This window comes from Emys orbicularis, chromosome 1, assembly GCF_028017835.1.
Source record: "Emys orbicularis isolate rEmyOrb1 chromosome 1, rEmyOrb1.hap1, whole genome shotgun sequence".
NCBI classification, from domain to species: Eukaryota; Metazoa; Chordata; order Testudines; family Emydidae; genus Emys; species Emys orbicularis.
Window position 1 is genome coordinate 370,970,137 of NC_088683.1, and position 17,385 is coordinate 370,987,521.

General features: G+C 44.2%; 2 protein-coding genes across 2 annotated transcripts; both read right to left on the reverse strand.

The window, feature by feature from the left end:
• Positions 1–222: 222 nt before the first annotated feature.
• LOC135873078 (olfactory receptor 52R1-like) lies at positions 223–1,464 on the reverse strand. Its single transcript, XM_065397549.1, has 2 exons — positions 938–1,464; positions 223–649 (listed from the first exon to the last, which is right to left on the reverse strand). The coding sequence occupies exons 1-2, from the start codon at positions 1,462–1,464 to the stop codon at positions 223–225; spliced, it is 954 nt and encodes a 317-aa protein (XP_065253621.1).
• A 14,259-nt stretch (positions 1,465–15,723) lies between these two features.
• On the reverse strand, positions 15,724–16,710 carry LOC135873925 (olfactory receptor 52R1-like). The gene has a single exon (XM_065398541.1). The coding sequence runs from the start codon at positions 16,708–16,710 to the stop codon at positions 15,724–15,726; it is 987 nt and encodes a 328-aa protein (XP_065254613.1).
• Between the last annotated feature and the right edge of the window lie 675 nt (positions 16,711–17,385).

A 17,385-nucleotide genomic window follows, 5' to 3' on the forward strand; every position in this document is an offset into this window, starting at 1 on the left:
AGACAGGATACTGGGCTACATGGACAATTAGGCTACGGCTTCACTACGGGGGGGGTCGATTTAAGATACGCAAATTCAGCTACGCGAATAGCTGACTCAGGAAGAGGGCCCAGCACCATGCACCAGCCATCTCTGCGTGTACCTCGGTCTGAGAGCCAGAGCACAAGGAGAAAATATTTAGGTGTTTTTATGAGTAAAGAGCCGTAGCATCCATCCCCGGATTTATTTGGTCTTCACCCCGTAGATGATGGGGTGTAGCAAGGGGGGCACCAGAACGTACACATTGGCAATGAGAACGAGGAAATGCAGTGGCACATTATGGCCAAACCGGTGTGTGAGAGAGGAGAAGAAATCTGGGATGTACAAAGCTGAGATGGCACAAAGGTGAGAGGTGCAGGTCCCAAAAGTTTTGATCCGGGCATCCTTCATGGGGAGGCGGAAGATGGCCCTGAGGATCTGAGTATAGGACACAGCAATGAAAAACACATCCATTCCGATCACAGAGAAAAGATCAAACAGGCTGTAGTAACTACTGATATGGATATCAGCACAGGCCAGGTTCACCACAGCTATGTGCTCACAGTAGGAGTGAGGTATGATGTTGGTTCTGCAATATGGCCACCGCCTCGCCAGAAAGGGATAGGGTAATCTGAGGCTACATCTACAATACAGGGGGGGGTCGATTTAAGATACGCAAATTCAGCTACGCGAATAGCGTAGCTGAATTCGACGTATCAGATCCGACTTACCCTGTTGTGAGGACGGCGGCAAAATCGACTGCCGCGGCTCCCAGTCGACGGCGCTTACTCCCACCTCCCCTGGTGGAGTAAGCACGTCGATTCGGGGATCGATTGTCGCGTCCTGACGAGACGCGATAAGTCGATCCCCAAGAGATCGATTTCTACCCACCGATTCAGGCGGGTAGTGTAGACCAGGCCTGAGTATGCCACTTCGTAGCACCACGGCCAGGCCTATCTTGCCCACAACAGAGTTTGTCAGGATGGTGGAATGTCTCAGAGGATCACAGATGGCCATGTAGTGATCAAAAGCAATGGCAACGAGGATTCCAGACTCCATCGCTGAGAAGCAATGAATGGAGTACATCTCGGTGAGGCAGGCACTGAAACTGATCTCCCTGGAATTGAACCAGAAGATGTTCAGCATTTTGGGTAGGGTGGATGTGGACATGACCAGGTCGGTGACGGCCAGCATGCAGAGGAAATAGTACATGGGCCCATGGAGGCTTTGATCCATCTTTACAATGAACAGGATGGTGAAGTTTCCCAAGACAGCTATGGTGTACATGGTGCAGAAGGGAATGGAGATCCAGACATGGTCTGCCTCCAAGCCAGGAATTCCAAGTAGGATGAAGGTGGAGGGGTTGGTGAAGTTGGTTGTGTTGGAATCTGACATAGAGTACGGGAGAAGGTGTCCAACTCTGAGGCAGAATGGTGTCTCCTGCATGTACCGTATGTTCTCCTGACTTTCTGTGTGTGCCCAGGATGCCTGAAAGGAGAGACAATATTAATATGAGACATCACAGGCACTACTGGAGGCTGTTCTCATGAGTGAACCTGATTGATCGCTCTTCACACACTGAAAAATGTCATTTTAATTATTCAGTGAAAACAACTATGAACAATTACCCTACTAAATCAAATTCCATATTTTCTGGGGCTCCCTGCGTTAATAATTCCTACAATTTGTGGTGGGGGAACCTTAATAGGCACAGCAGGAAACACAAGTGTGGATACTGGTTATCCATCATTGTTCCTTAATGCAATGAGAGCCAGGCTAGTGAGTCCATACAGTAAGGTGTTCCCCATTCATCAAGTTGCTCGATACCTGAGAGTGGAAATGGCCAAACTTTGGAAGACAAGTCCCAGGAGAAACATCCCTGCTAGAACATAGTTTAGGGAAAAGACCTGGGTGCCATTGATAAATAGCTCAAGAGAAATACCTGCTCATTCACAGCAGTGGAAAAAATGAAAGCAATGTTCATATCCCTAAGATATGGGATGGAGAATAACATATTCTGGATATGTGTTCAGTTTTGGTCACTCAGTCTCTATAAAGGATATAGCATATATAAAAGGGATTTCCAGGATAGGCTATGGGAATGGGGGAGGCAGCCATATGCAAACAGATAGAAAAGTCTGGGACTCTTTAGTTTAAAGAAGAGAGAAAGAAGGGAACATATGATATAGGAGAGGAAAATAAAGTATGATACTGATTTACATGCAAATGGACAAACAGAGAACAGTTCCCAGTGAGTACTATCTATAGACACTTAATGCTCCCAGAGGACTAATTCCCCAAAGCTGAGGAAAACTGTCAGCCAAATTGATTGGGAGGAAAAAATTATACAGAAGAATATGATTGAAAATTGGTAGCTCTTTTGTAGAAAAAGTCATGATACCACAAAAAGTGAACAATTTGGGGTAAAAACCCAGTTCAGTGGCAAAGTGAAGGCAGCAATTGGGGGGGGGGGGAAGGAATATGTAACAAAGGGGGAAAGGGGAAATTAGATAGCCAAGCATAGAAATCGGAAGTTATGAAAATTCCTAAGGGACGTTAAGTCGTCTGGGTAAACTCCATGTTTGACAGGGCTATGGATCACAAAAAGGAGGTTATTAAGTATATTAACAAAAAGAGAAATAACAGAAAAGTGTTATGGCAATTCCTGTGTTAAATGTAAAGTATTAAAAATAAAGGGAAAGTGTTTTTATAAAAGATTTGACAAGGTTAAGAAACAATAGATAAACTGGTATGGGATTAGTTAAAAAAAGTCTAGAAATGTAATTAATGCCAATCAACAACAAGGTTTATGCAAAACAGAACTTGTAAAATAAATCTGATTTCATCTTTTTATGATAGTACACATTGGTTGATCAAGTGTACACATTTGGTGGATCAAGGGAACCACGCAGATGCAAAGAACCTTGATTTCTCAGAGACATTTGATTTAGTAGGGGAAAATATTGAGTTAAAACATGAACACTTTACAATATCAGTTGGGAACATGTAAAATGGACTGAAAACTGGCTAACTGATGGATCTCAGAAAGCTGTTGTTAATAGGCCTTTGTCAGTGAATGGGGGTTTGTAGTGGGGTTCAGCAGGGATCAGTTCTAGGCCCAATGCTGTTCAATATTTTCATTAATGATCTGGAAGGAAATAGAAAATCACTGCAGCTAAATTTTGCAGATGACCCAAAGATTGGCAGAGTAGATACAATGAGGAGGCCAGGGCAGGCATACCGATTGATATGGAGCCTTTGAAATGTGGGGCTCATGCAAACAAAATGTTTTAATACAGTCAAATGCAAAATGATCGTCTTGGAACAAGGAATGCAGGCCTGACCCATAGACTACAGCACTGTATTATGGAACGCAAGGACCCTGAAAAGGATTTAGGGGACATTGTGGACAACCAGCTCATCGTGAGCTCCCAGTGCGACACTGTAGCATAAAGGGATGATGTGGTCCTTGGATGCATAACCAGGGGAGTGGTGAGTTGGAGCAGGGGAAAGATTTCACCTTGGCATATGGGATTGGTGAAACAAACTGCATCCAGTTCTGGGGTCCATATGTGAAAAAGGACATTGAAAACTTGGAGAGGGTGCAGAAAAGAGCCACAAAAATGATTGTTGGATGGAGAAAAAGCCAGGCCATTAAACTTGAAGGTGTATTTCTCTTTAATTTATCAAAAAGATGATCAAGTGGAAACTTTCACAGGGAGAAAATCATGGGTAATAATGGGCTCTGTAATCTACCAGAGAAAGGCTGAGCTAGACCGAAGGGCTGGAAGCTGAAGCCAGGCAAATTCCAGCCAGAAATTAAGGTCAAATATTTAGCTCTGAGGGTGATTAACCACTGGGACGCACTGAGAAGGGAAGTGTTGGATTCTCCAATTCCCCATGTTGGCAGATCGAGACTGGATTTTTTTCTGGAAGATCTGCTTTAAGAGTTGTTTACACTTAAAATGCTACAGCGGCCCTGCGATAGGGATTTCGTGTAGCCACTACTTTCACCAATGGCAGGGGTTGTCCCCTCAGCATACTTAATCCACCTTCCTGTGACATGGTAGCTGGAAGAATTCACCTCATGCTGTCTACACCAGGGTTAGGATGATATAGCTATATCTCTCTGGGATTTCAAAAAAGGCAAATGCAATGTTAGGTTATATTAGCAGATATAACATGCAAGTCACTGTATGTGATAGTATTCCTCTACTCAGTGCTTGTTAGGTCTCAACTGGAGTAATGTGTCCAATTTTGCTCACCAATGTATAGACTGGATGTAGAGAACCTGGAAAGGATCCATAGGCAAGTAACAAACGTTATGCAAGGGATGGAATTCAAACCTTATGAGCAAGCTGAAGGAACCGGTTTGTTTATTTGGAAAAGTGGAGATTAATGGAGGATGTCATAAATATAAAGGGAAGGGTAACAACCTTTATGTATGCAGTAACATAAAATCCCTCCTGGCCAAAGATACAGACTCGCTTTACCTGTACGGGGTTAAGAAGTTCATAAGAACATAAGAACATAAGAAAGGCCGTACTGGGTCAGACCAAAGGTCCATCTAGCCCAGTATCTGTCTACCGACAGTGGCCAATGCCAGGTGCCCCAGAGGGAGTGAACCTAACAGGCAATGATCAAGTGATCTCTCTCCTTCCATCCATCTCCATCCTCTGACGAACAGAGGCTAGGGACACCATTCTTACCCATCCTGGCTAATAGCCATTTATGGACTTAGCCACCATGAATTTATCCAGTCCCCTTTTAAACATTGTTATAGTCCTAGCCTTCACAACCTCCTCAGGTAAGGAGTTCCACAAGTTGACTGTGCGCTGCGTGAAGAAGAACTTCCTTTTATTTGTTTTAAACCTGCTGCCTATTAATTTCATTTGGTGACCCCTAGTTCTTGTATTATGGGAATAAGTAAATAACTTTTCCTTATCCACTTTCTCAACATCACTCATGATTTTATATACCTCTATCATGTCCCCCCTTAGTCTTCTCTTTTCCAAACTGAAGAGTCCTAGCCTCTTTAATCTTTCCTCATATGGGACCCTCTCTAAACCCTTAATCATTTTAGTTGCTCTTTTCTGAACCTTTTCTAGTGCTAGAATATCTTTTTTGAGGTGAGGAGACCACATCTGTACACAGTATTCGAGATGTGGGCGTACCATGGATTTATATAAGGGCAATAATATAAGTTATTATATTATATTATTATAATAAATAAGTTCAAATAACTTGGTTGTCATCTGACCAAAAGGACCAATAAGGAAAGAAGATACTTTCAAATCTGCGGGGGTTCGGGGGGGGAAAGAGGGGGGAGAGAGGTTTTGTTTGTGCTCTCTTTGTTTGTTCTCTCTCTGGACAGAGAGAGAGACAAAGCAGGTAAAAATATATCCTGAAAAGATACCTGAAATGATACATCTAAAATTACAAAAATTGTAAGTAAAGGCAAGGAAATGTGTTAGATTATCTTTTGTTTTAGCTTGTGAATTTTCCCTATGCTAAGAGGGAGTTTTATTCCTGTTTTTTTGTAAGTTTGAAGCTAAGCCTAAAGTCTAGAGGTGAATCTTCTGTGTTTTAAATATTTTATCCCCCTGTAAAATTACCTTCCATCCTGATTTTACAGAGGTGCTTCTTTTACTTTTTTCTTTATAATAAAGTTCTTCTTTTAAGAACCTCATTGATTTTAGTGTAATAAAGATAAAGAGTCTGGTCTGTACTTATATTAAAGGCAATTGGTTGATATATTATTTTCAAGCCTCCCCAGGAAAGGGGGTGAAGGGGTTTGGGGGGATATTTTAGGGAAATAGGGACTCCAAGTGGTCCTTTTCCTGAATTTTTGTCCAAATCACTTTCTGGTGGCAGCAATACCGACCAAATAGAAGGAAAGGATTTGTGCCTTGGGGAAGTTTTTAACCTAAGCTGGTAGTTATATGATTAGGGGGTCTTCTATGTGACAAAAGGTCCGTTGATCCAGTAATGTGTGTGAGGCTGATGTCTAACAAACAGAAAGCACAATTGATACTTGATGAAGAAGGAAAGCAAGAGGGACATTTTCAGTGGGTCACATATTTTGTGTGTGATGGTGTGACAGGGCGCACTCGCCCCGCACTGGATGGGGAAGGGTTAACCCTACATTGTGGGCTGAGGTAGCTATTGATATGGGCAGAATATTTATCAGTACAAATGAGAATTCGGATTAAATTTGTCTGATGCTCAGCAGCTTATTTGAGAAAGAATTACACAAGCAGTATAAGGTTATAAAATGTATGCCTCCATAGTGAGCCTCAATTACACAAGCATAAACCCTCAGTAACTATGTTGGCCTTAAACAGTATCCTGACTGGCAAAGAAAATGGTTATAACTACCAATTATAAATGAAGACTTTCTCTTCTCTTCTCTTCTCTTCTCTTCTCTTCTCTTCTCAGTCATCAGGTCTATCAAAGAACCCCCAAGGCAAGGCCTTGACTGCATAGAGACCCTCTGGTTTAAAGTCCTACAAAGATCCCATGGAGCAGAATCTTGCCTACTCTGTCTTACAGGACTGCAGGCCCCTTCAGATGTTAATTAAGGAATCCCTCACAACACTAACATACTTTGCTTAACATTTAGAACTTTTTCTTTCAAAGGAGTCACATATCCCATAAACATGCCCTATGGGTTTTTCATTACTAATTTTCTCCTAATAAATATTTTGGAAGGGGGTTGGAGAGGAGATATTTGTTACGGGACATTCCATATGCTTTATGAAAATATATTTATGAATATGAACATGAAATAACTGGAATATGCTTTATGTTAATTACCCCTTGTATGGTATCATTATTAAGCTTATAATCTGCTGAATGTGTTCATCCTATTTGTATGCATGTATTATTTCCTATGTCTGAAGTTAGAAACGTAAGGTATAAACTTGTATAACTTATGTAATTATGAAAAGCAAAGGCCATTAAGGTTACTTCAGAAACTTGATGACTTTTAAGCAAGAAACCAGAAGCTGTAAATGGCTTTGTTTTCATGTAACCTTCCTGTGGATGTGTGGGCCAGCCCATGCAGTATGGAGATGGGGATTTTGCAGAGATATGTGACCAGGTCACCTGGTACTGGAGCAATCTTAAAACATGTACTTTTCCATGAGGAGATGGGGGCGTGTCAAACTGAGACAAAAGACTCCTGCCATTAGCCAAATCTATATAAGGGTGTTGAGCAGGACAAAGGAGGGTGCCAGTTATGAGGAAACTCTTGCTTACCACCTAAGGCATCTGCTGGAACTAACAAAGACTGAACGAGGGGGAAGGATTGGGCCCAAACTAGGAATGAGTCTAGTCTGTAAAAGAAGTTTATTGGAACATCTTTGAGGATGAGATATTACATGTAACCAGTTTCTTAGTAAATTAAGCTTAGCCTTGTGTGTTTGTTTTATTTTGCTTAGTGATGTCGGGGACTCGAACCCAGACAGCACGGTTCGTTGTCTGACCGCAGAGAGACAGGCAACACCAGCAAGGTCCAAACACAAGCTCTTTATTGAAGAGTGCACACAACAATAGAGAGCGGCCCGTCTCCAAAGAGAACCAGCCACGATTACAATAACTAGTGAGATTATATAGACAGTTCTGTCGCGTCATAGTTAAAACAACCCAACCCACCCCCCTTTATTAGTTAAAAGCTTCTAATATTCATGCATATCTATCTTCTTTGACACTACAAACAATTCGTGATGCCTCAGCAACTTCTTATCAGCTTTGTTGTCATGCACCAGAGACTAGGAGAAAGGAGGGAGTTGAGAACAGATGAAGAACAGAAACAGGGAGTGGAGACTACAAGTCTCCATATGTCCAAACAAACCGTTCCTAGTACATCTGGTACAAGAATGCGCCCCCCCCCCCCTTATCTCATTCTCTGAAGCCCAAGCAAGCATGTCCTCATGTTTCACAGAGAGACAGGAATGGCACAGCTTCTACTGTTAGCCTAACTTTGGCTAAGATGACCAAACAACCTGTTCTATACTCCATTTTCTTGGGCCTAACAGTGACTTACTTTGTTCTGTATGCAATCTTTTACAATCACTTAAATCCTACTATTTATAATTAATAAAATCACTTGTGTTTATTAATAAAACTAGTGTAAGAAATTGTTACCTGTGCATACCTCTCTTTACTTCGAGAAAGAGGGCAAATAATATGAACTCACACTGAATAAAATTTTATATAGTGTGAGACGAATTTATTTGGTGTTCAGGCTCCCAGAAAGTCTGCACACTGGGTGCTGGGGCAAGTCCCTTTTATCTGAGAAGCCCCAGGGCTGAGTGAATCTCAGTACCTGTCTTCTGCAGAGTGTTGTTGCCCTAACTCTGGGTCTGTGCTGGAGGAGACCTGGAGGGTCTGGCTCATCAAGACAGAGGTGAGGGTGTCCATTCTGGCAGAGGGGTTATTCTCAGTGGTACCCCAACACATCAAGTGACAGCCTCAAGGGGGTCTCTGTGACTGAACACATGACAGAGATTGCACCACGCTTACCCTCTCATCAATCATTCACTCAAGCTCCTACAGTGATGTTCTTTGAAGGGGTCATCTTTCCGAAGCTCACTGACTGTGTGTTTACTACACTTTCTTTGCTTTGCAAGCTGGCATATTTACTGACAAAGGTCAGTATTAGGACATACATGCAGAATACAGCCAGCCAGTGAATTTTCACATCAATTTCCTGATGCTAAGAGAACCTGCTCCCAGAATCCTCTAGCAAATTCAGACATGTCAAGCTATACCAATATCTGTCTAACCACATTCATTCGTAACAACTCTAGTAATTCATAATAATTCAGCACCATCCCAACAGAAGCCATGCCCCCTCTTCTCTACTTGGCATATTCCAAATGCACTAGGATAAAAGGGAGCAGCTCAGCTCATTTTGGGGCTCACTGCCGGGGTGGAAGGACATATGCCACTGGCTCCTGCCAAGGCTCAACCAAAGCCTGAGACCCGGGGAACCAGAGACACATTAACCCAGACAGATGCCAAGGCACCCACAGAGGCCTCACAGAGTCCGGACTTGCCAGGAACAGTGCAAACTGGAGAGCATGGAGACAACCAAGATGCCCAGACCACATGTAGCCACTGGGCCCTACAGCCTTGCTTACAGGGGTGAATTTATAGATTGTAGCCATGGGGCCTCAGTGCCTGTTGACCGGGGCAAATCTATTGCCTCTGGCCATTGGGCAACACTACCCAGGTATTAAGGGCAATTACAATGACTTTGGACATTAGGCCTTATTATCCTGCTAATAAGGGTGAGGATATTGACTTGGGCTTGGGGAAGACTCAGACATGGTTTACGTATGCCCCAACCCCTATATCCTAAGAGAGATGGAGTGCTCTTACCCTGCACTGGAAGGGGTTTTCCCCAACTGTGTCACATGTGGAGAAGAATGTGGGCAGTGGCCCAGGCCTGAGGAGAAGCCTAAAGCCAATAGATTGGAGGAGGGTCTGGTTCCCCCCTCGATCTCCTTAGCATGCTAATGACATGAAATTAGCGGATACCACCATGGATTTGGATAGTCTTGAAATGGCTCCTAGAAAGCCAGTAGCAACAAGCTGCACAGCAACAACAGCAATACACACAGCTGTTGCAACAGTGACTAGCCATCAACAGACGATGATGTGGGAGTTGGCTACTCAGCAGCCAGTGCTTGTCTAATAAATGGCAGCATTCCTCCAGCTAGGAGGGCCTTTGGTTATTTCTCTACTGGACCTCAACCCAGGATCTTTACCGCTTGTCCTCCCGCAAAGACTCATGAAGATGGGGCCTGGAGATGTTCCCGATGCCTTTCTTCTGACATTTGAATGGGTGGCCACTGCTTCACAATGGCCAGCGGGATACTGGGCCACCCTTCTAGCCCCTTACTTAATGGGGCCAGCCCAGGTAGCCTATCACCACCCTGATCAGCAGGATGCCCTGGACTATGAAAAGGTGAAGGTAGACCAGACCTGTATGAGCCGCGAGACGTACCACCAGAGATTTCATTGGGAATGTACCCTGCAGGGGCTAGTCAGTGAGCAGTGGCTCAATGTCTCCGGGACTACGCTTGGCAATAACTAGAGCCCAACAAGTGGTCTAATGCTCAGGTGGCAGAAATGGTAATTCTGGAACAGTTCACGTGAATCCTCCCAGCGAGGGGGAAGGAGTGGTTGCGTAGCCACCGCCCCACAACGCTTACAGAAGCAGTAGGACTGAGGAAAGACTACTTGGCAGCTGAGACTATGGAACCCTGACTCCCAAAGATGGAGGAATTCCACTGGGAGGATTATAATGCCTGTTGGGAGTCCCAACTAAGAGCACTGACCCAAATCAGTTGCATGCATCTGACGAAGTGGGTATTCACCCATGAAAGCTTATGCTCCAATACGTCTGTTAGTCTTTAAGGTGCCACAGGACTCTTCGTTGCTTTCTAAGGATGAGGTGATCAATTTCAATGACTGTGTCAAAGGTGTCCATGACAGGCCAAAGAGAGCTGGTGTAGTTGCTCTCAGTAAAACTAAAGATGCAGCCCAAAGTAGGAAAAGGACTTATGATTACACGTCCAGTGGGGCTCTCATAAGATGTGGTAACCATGTACCAGTTCGTAACCATACATGTCGGGTCATAATAAATACAGGAGAAGTGGGAGTCAAATCCCCACATTATAGTCACTCCCAATAATCCCGAACTGTCAATTTACACTATCCAGCCTGAATGGGGAGGACCTAAGAGCGTAGTACATGGGGACCAGCTAGTCCAACCAGGTCTTGTAGGAGTCATAGAACAGCATGTCCAGAGGAGACTGAAACCAATGGGGAAAATGCAAACCCGGTGAAAATAGACAGATCCCTCAAATTGATCTGGTGTTACCTGGGGACAAGGAAGTTTGGAACAAGGACTAATAACCCCCAAACTGTTTGGGTGATTCCAGAGAGACTTTTGCAAGCCAGCAGTTTATTCCATCACTGCAATGATCGTAATCTACGAACACTGAAAAATCACTTAGATGTATCTGATCTATTAACCATTTATATCTCTTCTCCTTTACTTTTATTACTACACCTTTAGTTTTTAGTTACTAACAGGTTGGCAGCAGAGTGATCCTTGGGTAAGATCTGAATTGTATATTAACCTGCCTATGTGGCTGAGATCTCTTGAGATCAGAAGGAATAAAACTGGTTTTCCCTGACCCTCATCAAGGAGTCCGGTGTCCGGGTGGTGATCCACAGGCAGTAATGCCTCAGGAGACTGCAATCTTTGCTTCCAGTTAACCAGTGTGGTGAGCAGAAGTTCATCAACAAAAAACTTCAAAACCAGACTCCAACATGAAGCTGCAGAACTGGAATTAATTTGCAAACTGGACACCATCAGATTAGGATTGAATAAAGACTGGGAGTGGTTGGATCATTACAAAACTTAAACTTAATTTCCCCAATACTAATTTTCCCCTACTGTTACTCACACCTTCTTGTCAACTGTCTGAAACGGGCCGCTCTCATTACCACTTCAAAAGTTATTTCTCCTCCCTTGGTATCCTGCTGTTAATTGAATTGTCTTGTTAGACTGACCTCGCACTTTGTAAAACAACCCCCATCCTTTCATGTATTTATACCTGCTCCTGTATTTTCCACTCCATGCATCTGATGAAGTGGGTTCTAGCCCACAAAAGTTTATGCCCAGATAAATGTGTTAGTCTCTAAGGTGCCACAAGGACTCCTCATTGTTTTTGCTGATAAAGACTAACACGGCTACCACTCTGAAAGTTTACATTTGTTACTGGCTTGGTATAGTCTAATGATAGAATAGCCACCAGCCTGGAATGAGTTTGCCCTATTTCTCAGCAGTTTGTCCAGTATTTGGCAATCACAGTGGTGTCCCACTAAAGCACATTGATACATGGATACCACTGACAAGTTCTTCACAAACTATTGTTCACTACTCCCAGGAGGTATAGGAAAACTAATGCAGCTGAAAGGGCTTAGTCGCTCTCAGACCTGGCTCGTATGATCCATTCAGAAGCACAGAGGCCTGGTGATCTCTCTCCATTGGTTTCGCTAGTGAAAGGATCTCCCCTGACTTCAGTAGGGCTGCAGCCACTTACACCAGCTGAGGATTTGGCCCAAGCCATTTAACTAGCATCAGCAGAGACCAGTGAGCTGTGTGACAAAGTTCCTCCTCTATCTTGGTGTGTTCTGCGCTTATTGGCGGATTTTCTTGCCTCAGAGATTCACCACGTGGGTTGGGGAACAGCCCAGAGACCTTCCCCTCTGGAAGAACCCACAGTCCAGGTCAATTGGGAGGTTTGGGGGGAACGCGGGCCCGCCCTCTACTCCGGGTTCCAGCCCAGGGCCCTGTGGACTGCAGCTGTCTATAGTGCCTCCTGTAACAGCTGCATGACAGCTACAACTCCCTGGGCTACTTCCCCATGGCCTCCTCCAAACACCTTCCTTATTCTCACCACAGGACTTTCCTCCTCATGTCTGATAACGCTTGTGCTCCTCAGTCCTCCAGCAGCACACCCTCACCCTCTCCCTCTCAGCTCCTTGCGCCTCTTGCTCCCAGCTCCTCACACTCGCACCACAAACTGAAGTGAGCTCCTTTTAAAACCCAGGTGCCCTGATTAGCCTGCCTTAATTGATTCTAGCAGCTTCTTCTTAATTGGCTCCAGGTGTCCTAATTAGCCTGCCTGCCTTAACTGGTTATAGCAGGTTCCTGATTACTCTAGTGCAGCCCCTTCCCTGGTCACTCAGGGAACAGAAAACTACTCATCCAGTGACCAGTATATTTGCCCTCTACCAGACTCCTGTACCCCACTGGTCTGGGTCTGTCACAGCTGGGAGCAAAGAGTCCCAGCTCTGTCACAGATTTGAAGCAAAAATAACGAGGAGTCCTTGTGGCACCTTAGAAACTAACAAATTTATTTGGGCATAAGCTTTTGTGGGCTAGAACCCACATCATCAGATGCATGGCATGGAAAATACAGTAGCAGGTATATATACATAGTACATGAAAAGATGGGAGTTGCCTTACCAAGTGGGGGGTCAGTCTAAAGAGACAATTCAATTAACAATAGAATACCAAAGGAGGTAAAATCACTTTTGTAGTGGTAATCACGGTGACCTATTTCAAACAGTTGACAAGAAGGTGTGAGTAACAGTAGAGGGAAATTAGTATGGGGAAATTATTTTTTGTAAAGACCCATCCACTCCCAGTCTTTATTCAGGCCTAATTTGATGGTGTCCAGTTTGCAAATTAATTCCAGTTCTGCAGTTTCATGTTGGGATCTGTTTTTGAAGTTTTGTTGTTGTTGAAGAATTGCCACTTTTAAGTCTGTTATTGAGTGACCAGGGAGATTGAAGTGTTCTCCTACTGGTTTCTGAATGTTATAATTCCTGATGTCAGATTTGTGTCCATTTATTCTTTTGCGTAGAGACTGTCCGGTTTGGCCAATGTACATGGCAAAGGGGCATTGCTGGCACACGATTTCATATATCACATTGGTAGATATGCAGGTGAACGAGCCCCTGATGGTGAGGCTGATGTGGTTAGGTTCTATGATGGTGTCCTTTGAATAGATATGCGGACAGAGTTGGCACAGGGGGTTTGTTGCAGGGTTTGGTTCATGGGTTAGTGTTTTTGTTGTGTGGTGTGTAGTTGCTGGTGAATATTTGCTTCAGGTTGGGTGGATGTCTGTAAGCGAGGACTGTCCTGTCTCCCAATGTCTGCGAGAGTGAGGGATCGTCCTTCAGGATAGGTTGTAGATCCTTGATGATGCACTGGAGAGGTTTTAGTTGGGGGCTGTAGGTCACAGATTTGAAGGGTGATATGGGGCACAGCCTCTCCAGGTATTTAATGGAGATGATTATTTAATATTTCTAGTGTGCTGCTACAGAAAGCGTAATGCAGAGCTCAAGTTAGACTCAGCTCCACTGTTCAGCTTCAGCCCCTGGGCAATGGGTGCCCTGTAGTTCCAGATAAGGTGCTGTGCACATGTGTAAAAACCCGGCTAATGGCAGGTGTGCTGTTTATCTTCCTCCCTGTGAGCTACCGAAGCCACTCCAGCCTCTGCCCGGCATCCTGCCTTACCAGCTAATGCAGACACTTATCCTTCTGCCTTGGTGGAAGAGGAGGAGCAGGGAGCGGGGCCTCAGGAGTTATTGTGAATAGTCCTTGAAAACATCCATTCAATGTGCAGTGCCAGTCAAAAAAGTGAACAGACCGTTGGGAATCATTAGGAATGGAATAGATAATAAGACAGAAAATCTCATATTGGCACTATATAAATCATGCCCACATATTGAATACTGCATGCAGATGTGGTTACATGATCACAAAAAATATACTTTGGATTTGGAAATGGTATAGTGGAAGGAAACAGAAATGATTATGAGCATGGAATACCATCCATATGAGGAAAGATTGAAAAGACTGGGAGTTTTCAGCTTGGAAAAGAGAAGTCTAATGGGGGATGTGTGAGGTGTCTATAGAATCATGAATGGTGTGGAAAAATTTAATATGGAAGTGTTATTTACTCCTTCACATAACACAAGAACTAGGGGTCACCCAATTAATCTAATAGGCAGCAGATTTAAAAGAAGCAAAAGGAAGTATTTCTTCACAGTCAACCTGTGGAACTATTTGCCAGGAGATTTTGTGAAGGCCAAAATAACAACAGGGTTCCAATAGGAACTAGATAAATTCATGATGGATAGGTGCATCATTGGCTATTAGCCAGGATGGGCAGGGATGGTGTCTCTTCTCTTTGCTAGAAGCTGTAAGTGGGAGACAGGGCATGAATCACTTGATGATTGCCCTGTTCTGTTCATTCCCTCTGAAGCTTTTGGCATTGTCCATGGTCAGAAGATAGGATACTGGGCTAGATGGACCATTGGTCTAACCTAGTATGGTCATTCTGAGGTTCTTATATAGACTCCAGATGTATCTGCTCCCTACTGTAACCTAGTAGACACCACTTGCCTGCCAGAACTGAGAAAAAAAACCATGAGACCTGACACCATCTCTCTCTCTCCACAGACTTAGTAACAAAGTTTGAATAGATATTTAAATTTTAACCTAAGCAGGATCCCTTAAGTGACTTGCCACAAGATGTCAGAACATATTAGTATTAGAGCTGAGTGGGTCTAATATTTATTTAATTTTTTTTCTTTTACATATGAATTAGATACAGTGCCCCTTCAGCTAATTGCTAAGATATCAGCCGAAAAAACTAGAATTTTCAAGAGCCTCAATAGCCCCTGGAATCATACTTAATGTTGCAACCCCTATCAAAATTTGAAATGGTTCCCTTGCAGCTGGGGGTACAGGAAAGGAGGTGGTAATTATCAAGATAGTGATGGGAGAGGGGAAGAGAATATCAAGCAACAGGAGCAGGGCATTGGGTGGAAGAGGCAGAGCAGGAGTAGAGCCTTGCCAGAAGAGGTGGGTCAAGAGGTTGGGTTTTGGGGGTCCAATTATAAGCAATTTGAAAGGTGGCAACACAGTGAGTTTCACACAGACTGATTCCCCAGTTTGTCACACTGGCACTTCAAAGTAAGGTCAGGAAAGGGTTCAGTGTCTCTCAGACTATCCAATAAGTGACTCAGGAAAGAGGGCTCAACACCAAGTCACCAGCCAGCTCTGCACAGAGCTCGGTCTGGGAGCAAGAGCACCAGGAGAAAACTTTAGGCCCCTTTATGACTAAAGAGCCAGAGAAGCCTGTCCCGGATCTGTTTGGTCCTCATCCCATAGATGATGGGGTTCAGCATGGGGGGCAGCAGGAGGTACACATTGGCCATGAGAACATGGAAATGCAGGGCCACATTGTGGCCAAACCGGTGTGTGAAGAAGGAGAAGAGAGATGGGATGTAAGAGGCTGAAATGACACAAAGGTGGGTGCTGCATGTCTGAAAAGTCTTGAGCCGGGCGTCCTTTGTTGGGAGGCTGAATATGGCCCTAAGGATCTGAATATAGGACACAGCAATAAAAAACAAATCCAGACTAGCCACGAAGAATACCACAAAGAGGCCATAGTAACTACTGATGCGGAAGTCGGTACAGCCTAGTTTCACCACAGCCATGTGCTCACAGTACGAGTGGTTGATGATGTTGGTTCTGCAATATGGCCACCGACTTGCCAGGAAGGGATGAGGCAGCATGAGAATGCCACCGCGCAACAACACAGTGAGGCCGATCTTGGCCACTACAGGGTTTGTCAGGATGGTGGAATGTCTCAGAGGATCACAGATGGCCACGTAGCGATCAAAAGCCATGGCCACAAAGATCCCAGACTCCACTGCTGTAAAGCAGTGAATAAAGTACATCTGGGTGAGGCAGGTACTGAAATCGATCTCCCTGGAATTGAACCAGAAGATGCTCAGCATTTTGGGCAGAATGGACGTGCACAGGATGAGGTCGGTGACGGCCAGCATGCAAAGGAAATAGTACATGGGCCCATGGAGGCTAGGCTCCCTCTTCACAATGAAAAGGATGGAAAAGTTCCCCAAGATGGCTATGATGTACATGGTGCAGAAGGGGATGGAGATCCAGACATGGGCCACCTCCAGCCCAGGAATGCCCAGCAGGATGAAGGTGGAGGGGTTGGTGAATTCGGTTGTGTTGGAATCTGACATGGAGTAGGGGAGAAGGTGTCCAACTTTGAGGCAGAACATGTGTCTTGCAGTTACCGTACATTCCTCTGACTTCCTCTGTTTGCATGGAGTTTGGGGTGATGGTCGCATTATAAATGCCTGGATGGAGAGACAATGTTAATATGAGACACTATGTGCACTACTGGAGGCGGTTCTCATGAATGAAGCAGATTTGTCACTCTTCACACACTCAAAATGACATTTTCATTATTCATATATACAAATCACAAACAACTGACACTACTAATGCTAATTCCACATTTTATGGTGTTTCATGCATCAATCATTCCTACACAATAGACACCAGCAGGAAACACGAGTGTGGATACTGGTTATCCCTTATTATTCCTTAATACAATGAAATCCGGACTAGAGGAAACACCTGCTCATTCACAACAGTGGCCAAAACGAAGGCAAGTTTAGTTGTCTAAGGAATTGGACTGCTCTGGGTATGCTCTTGTTTGGTCACCCAGTCTCTATAAAGGATATAGCAGATGGAAAGGGGACTTCCAAGACACGCTATTTGAATGCAGGTGGCTGCCATATACAGACAGACTGAAGAATCTCGGCCTATTTAGTTTAGAGAAGAGACAATGAAGGGGGCATATGACAAAGTAGAACAAAATAACAGAATGGATCTGATTACATTCAGATGGAGAAACAGAGAACAGTTTCCAACCAGTAATATCTATAGAC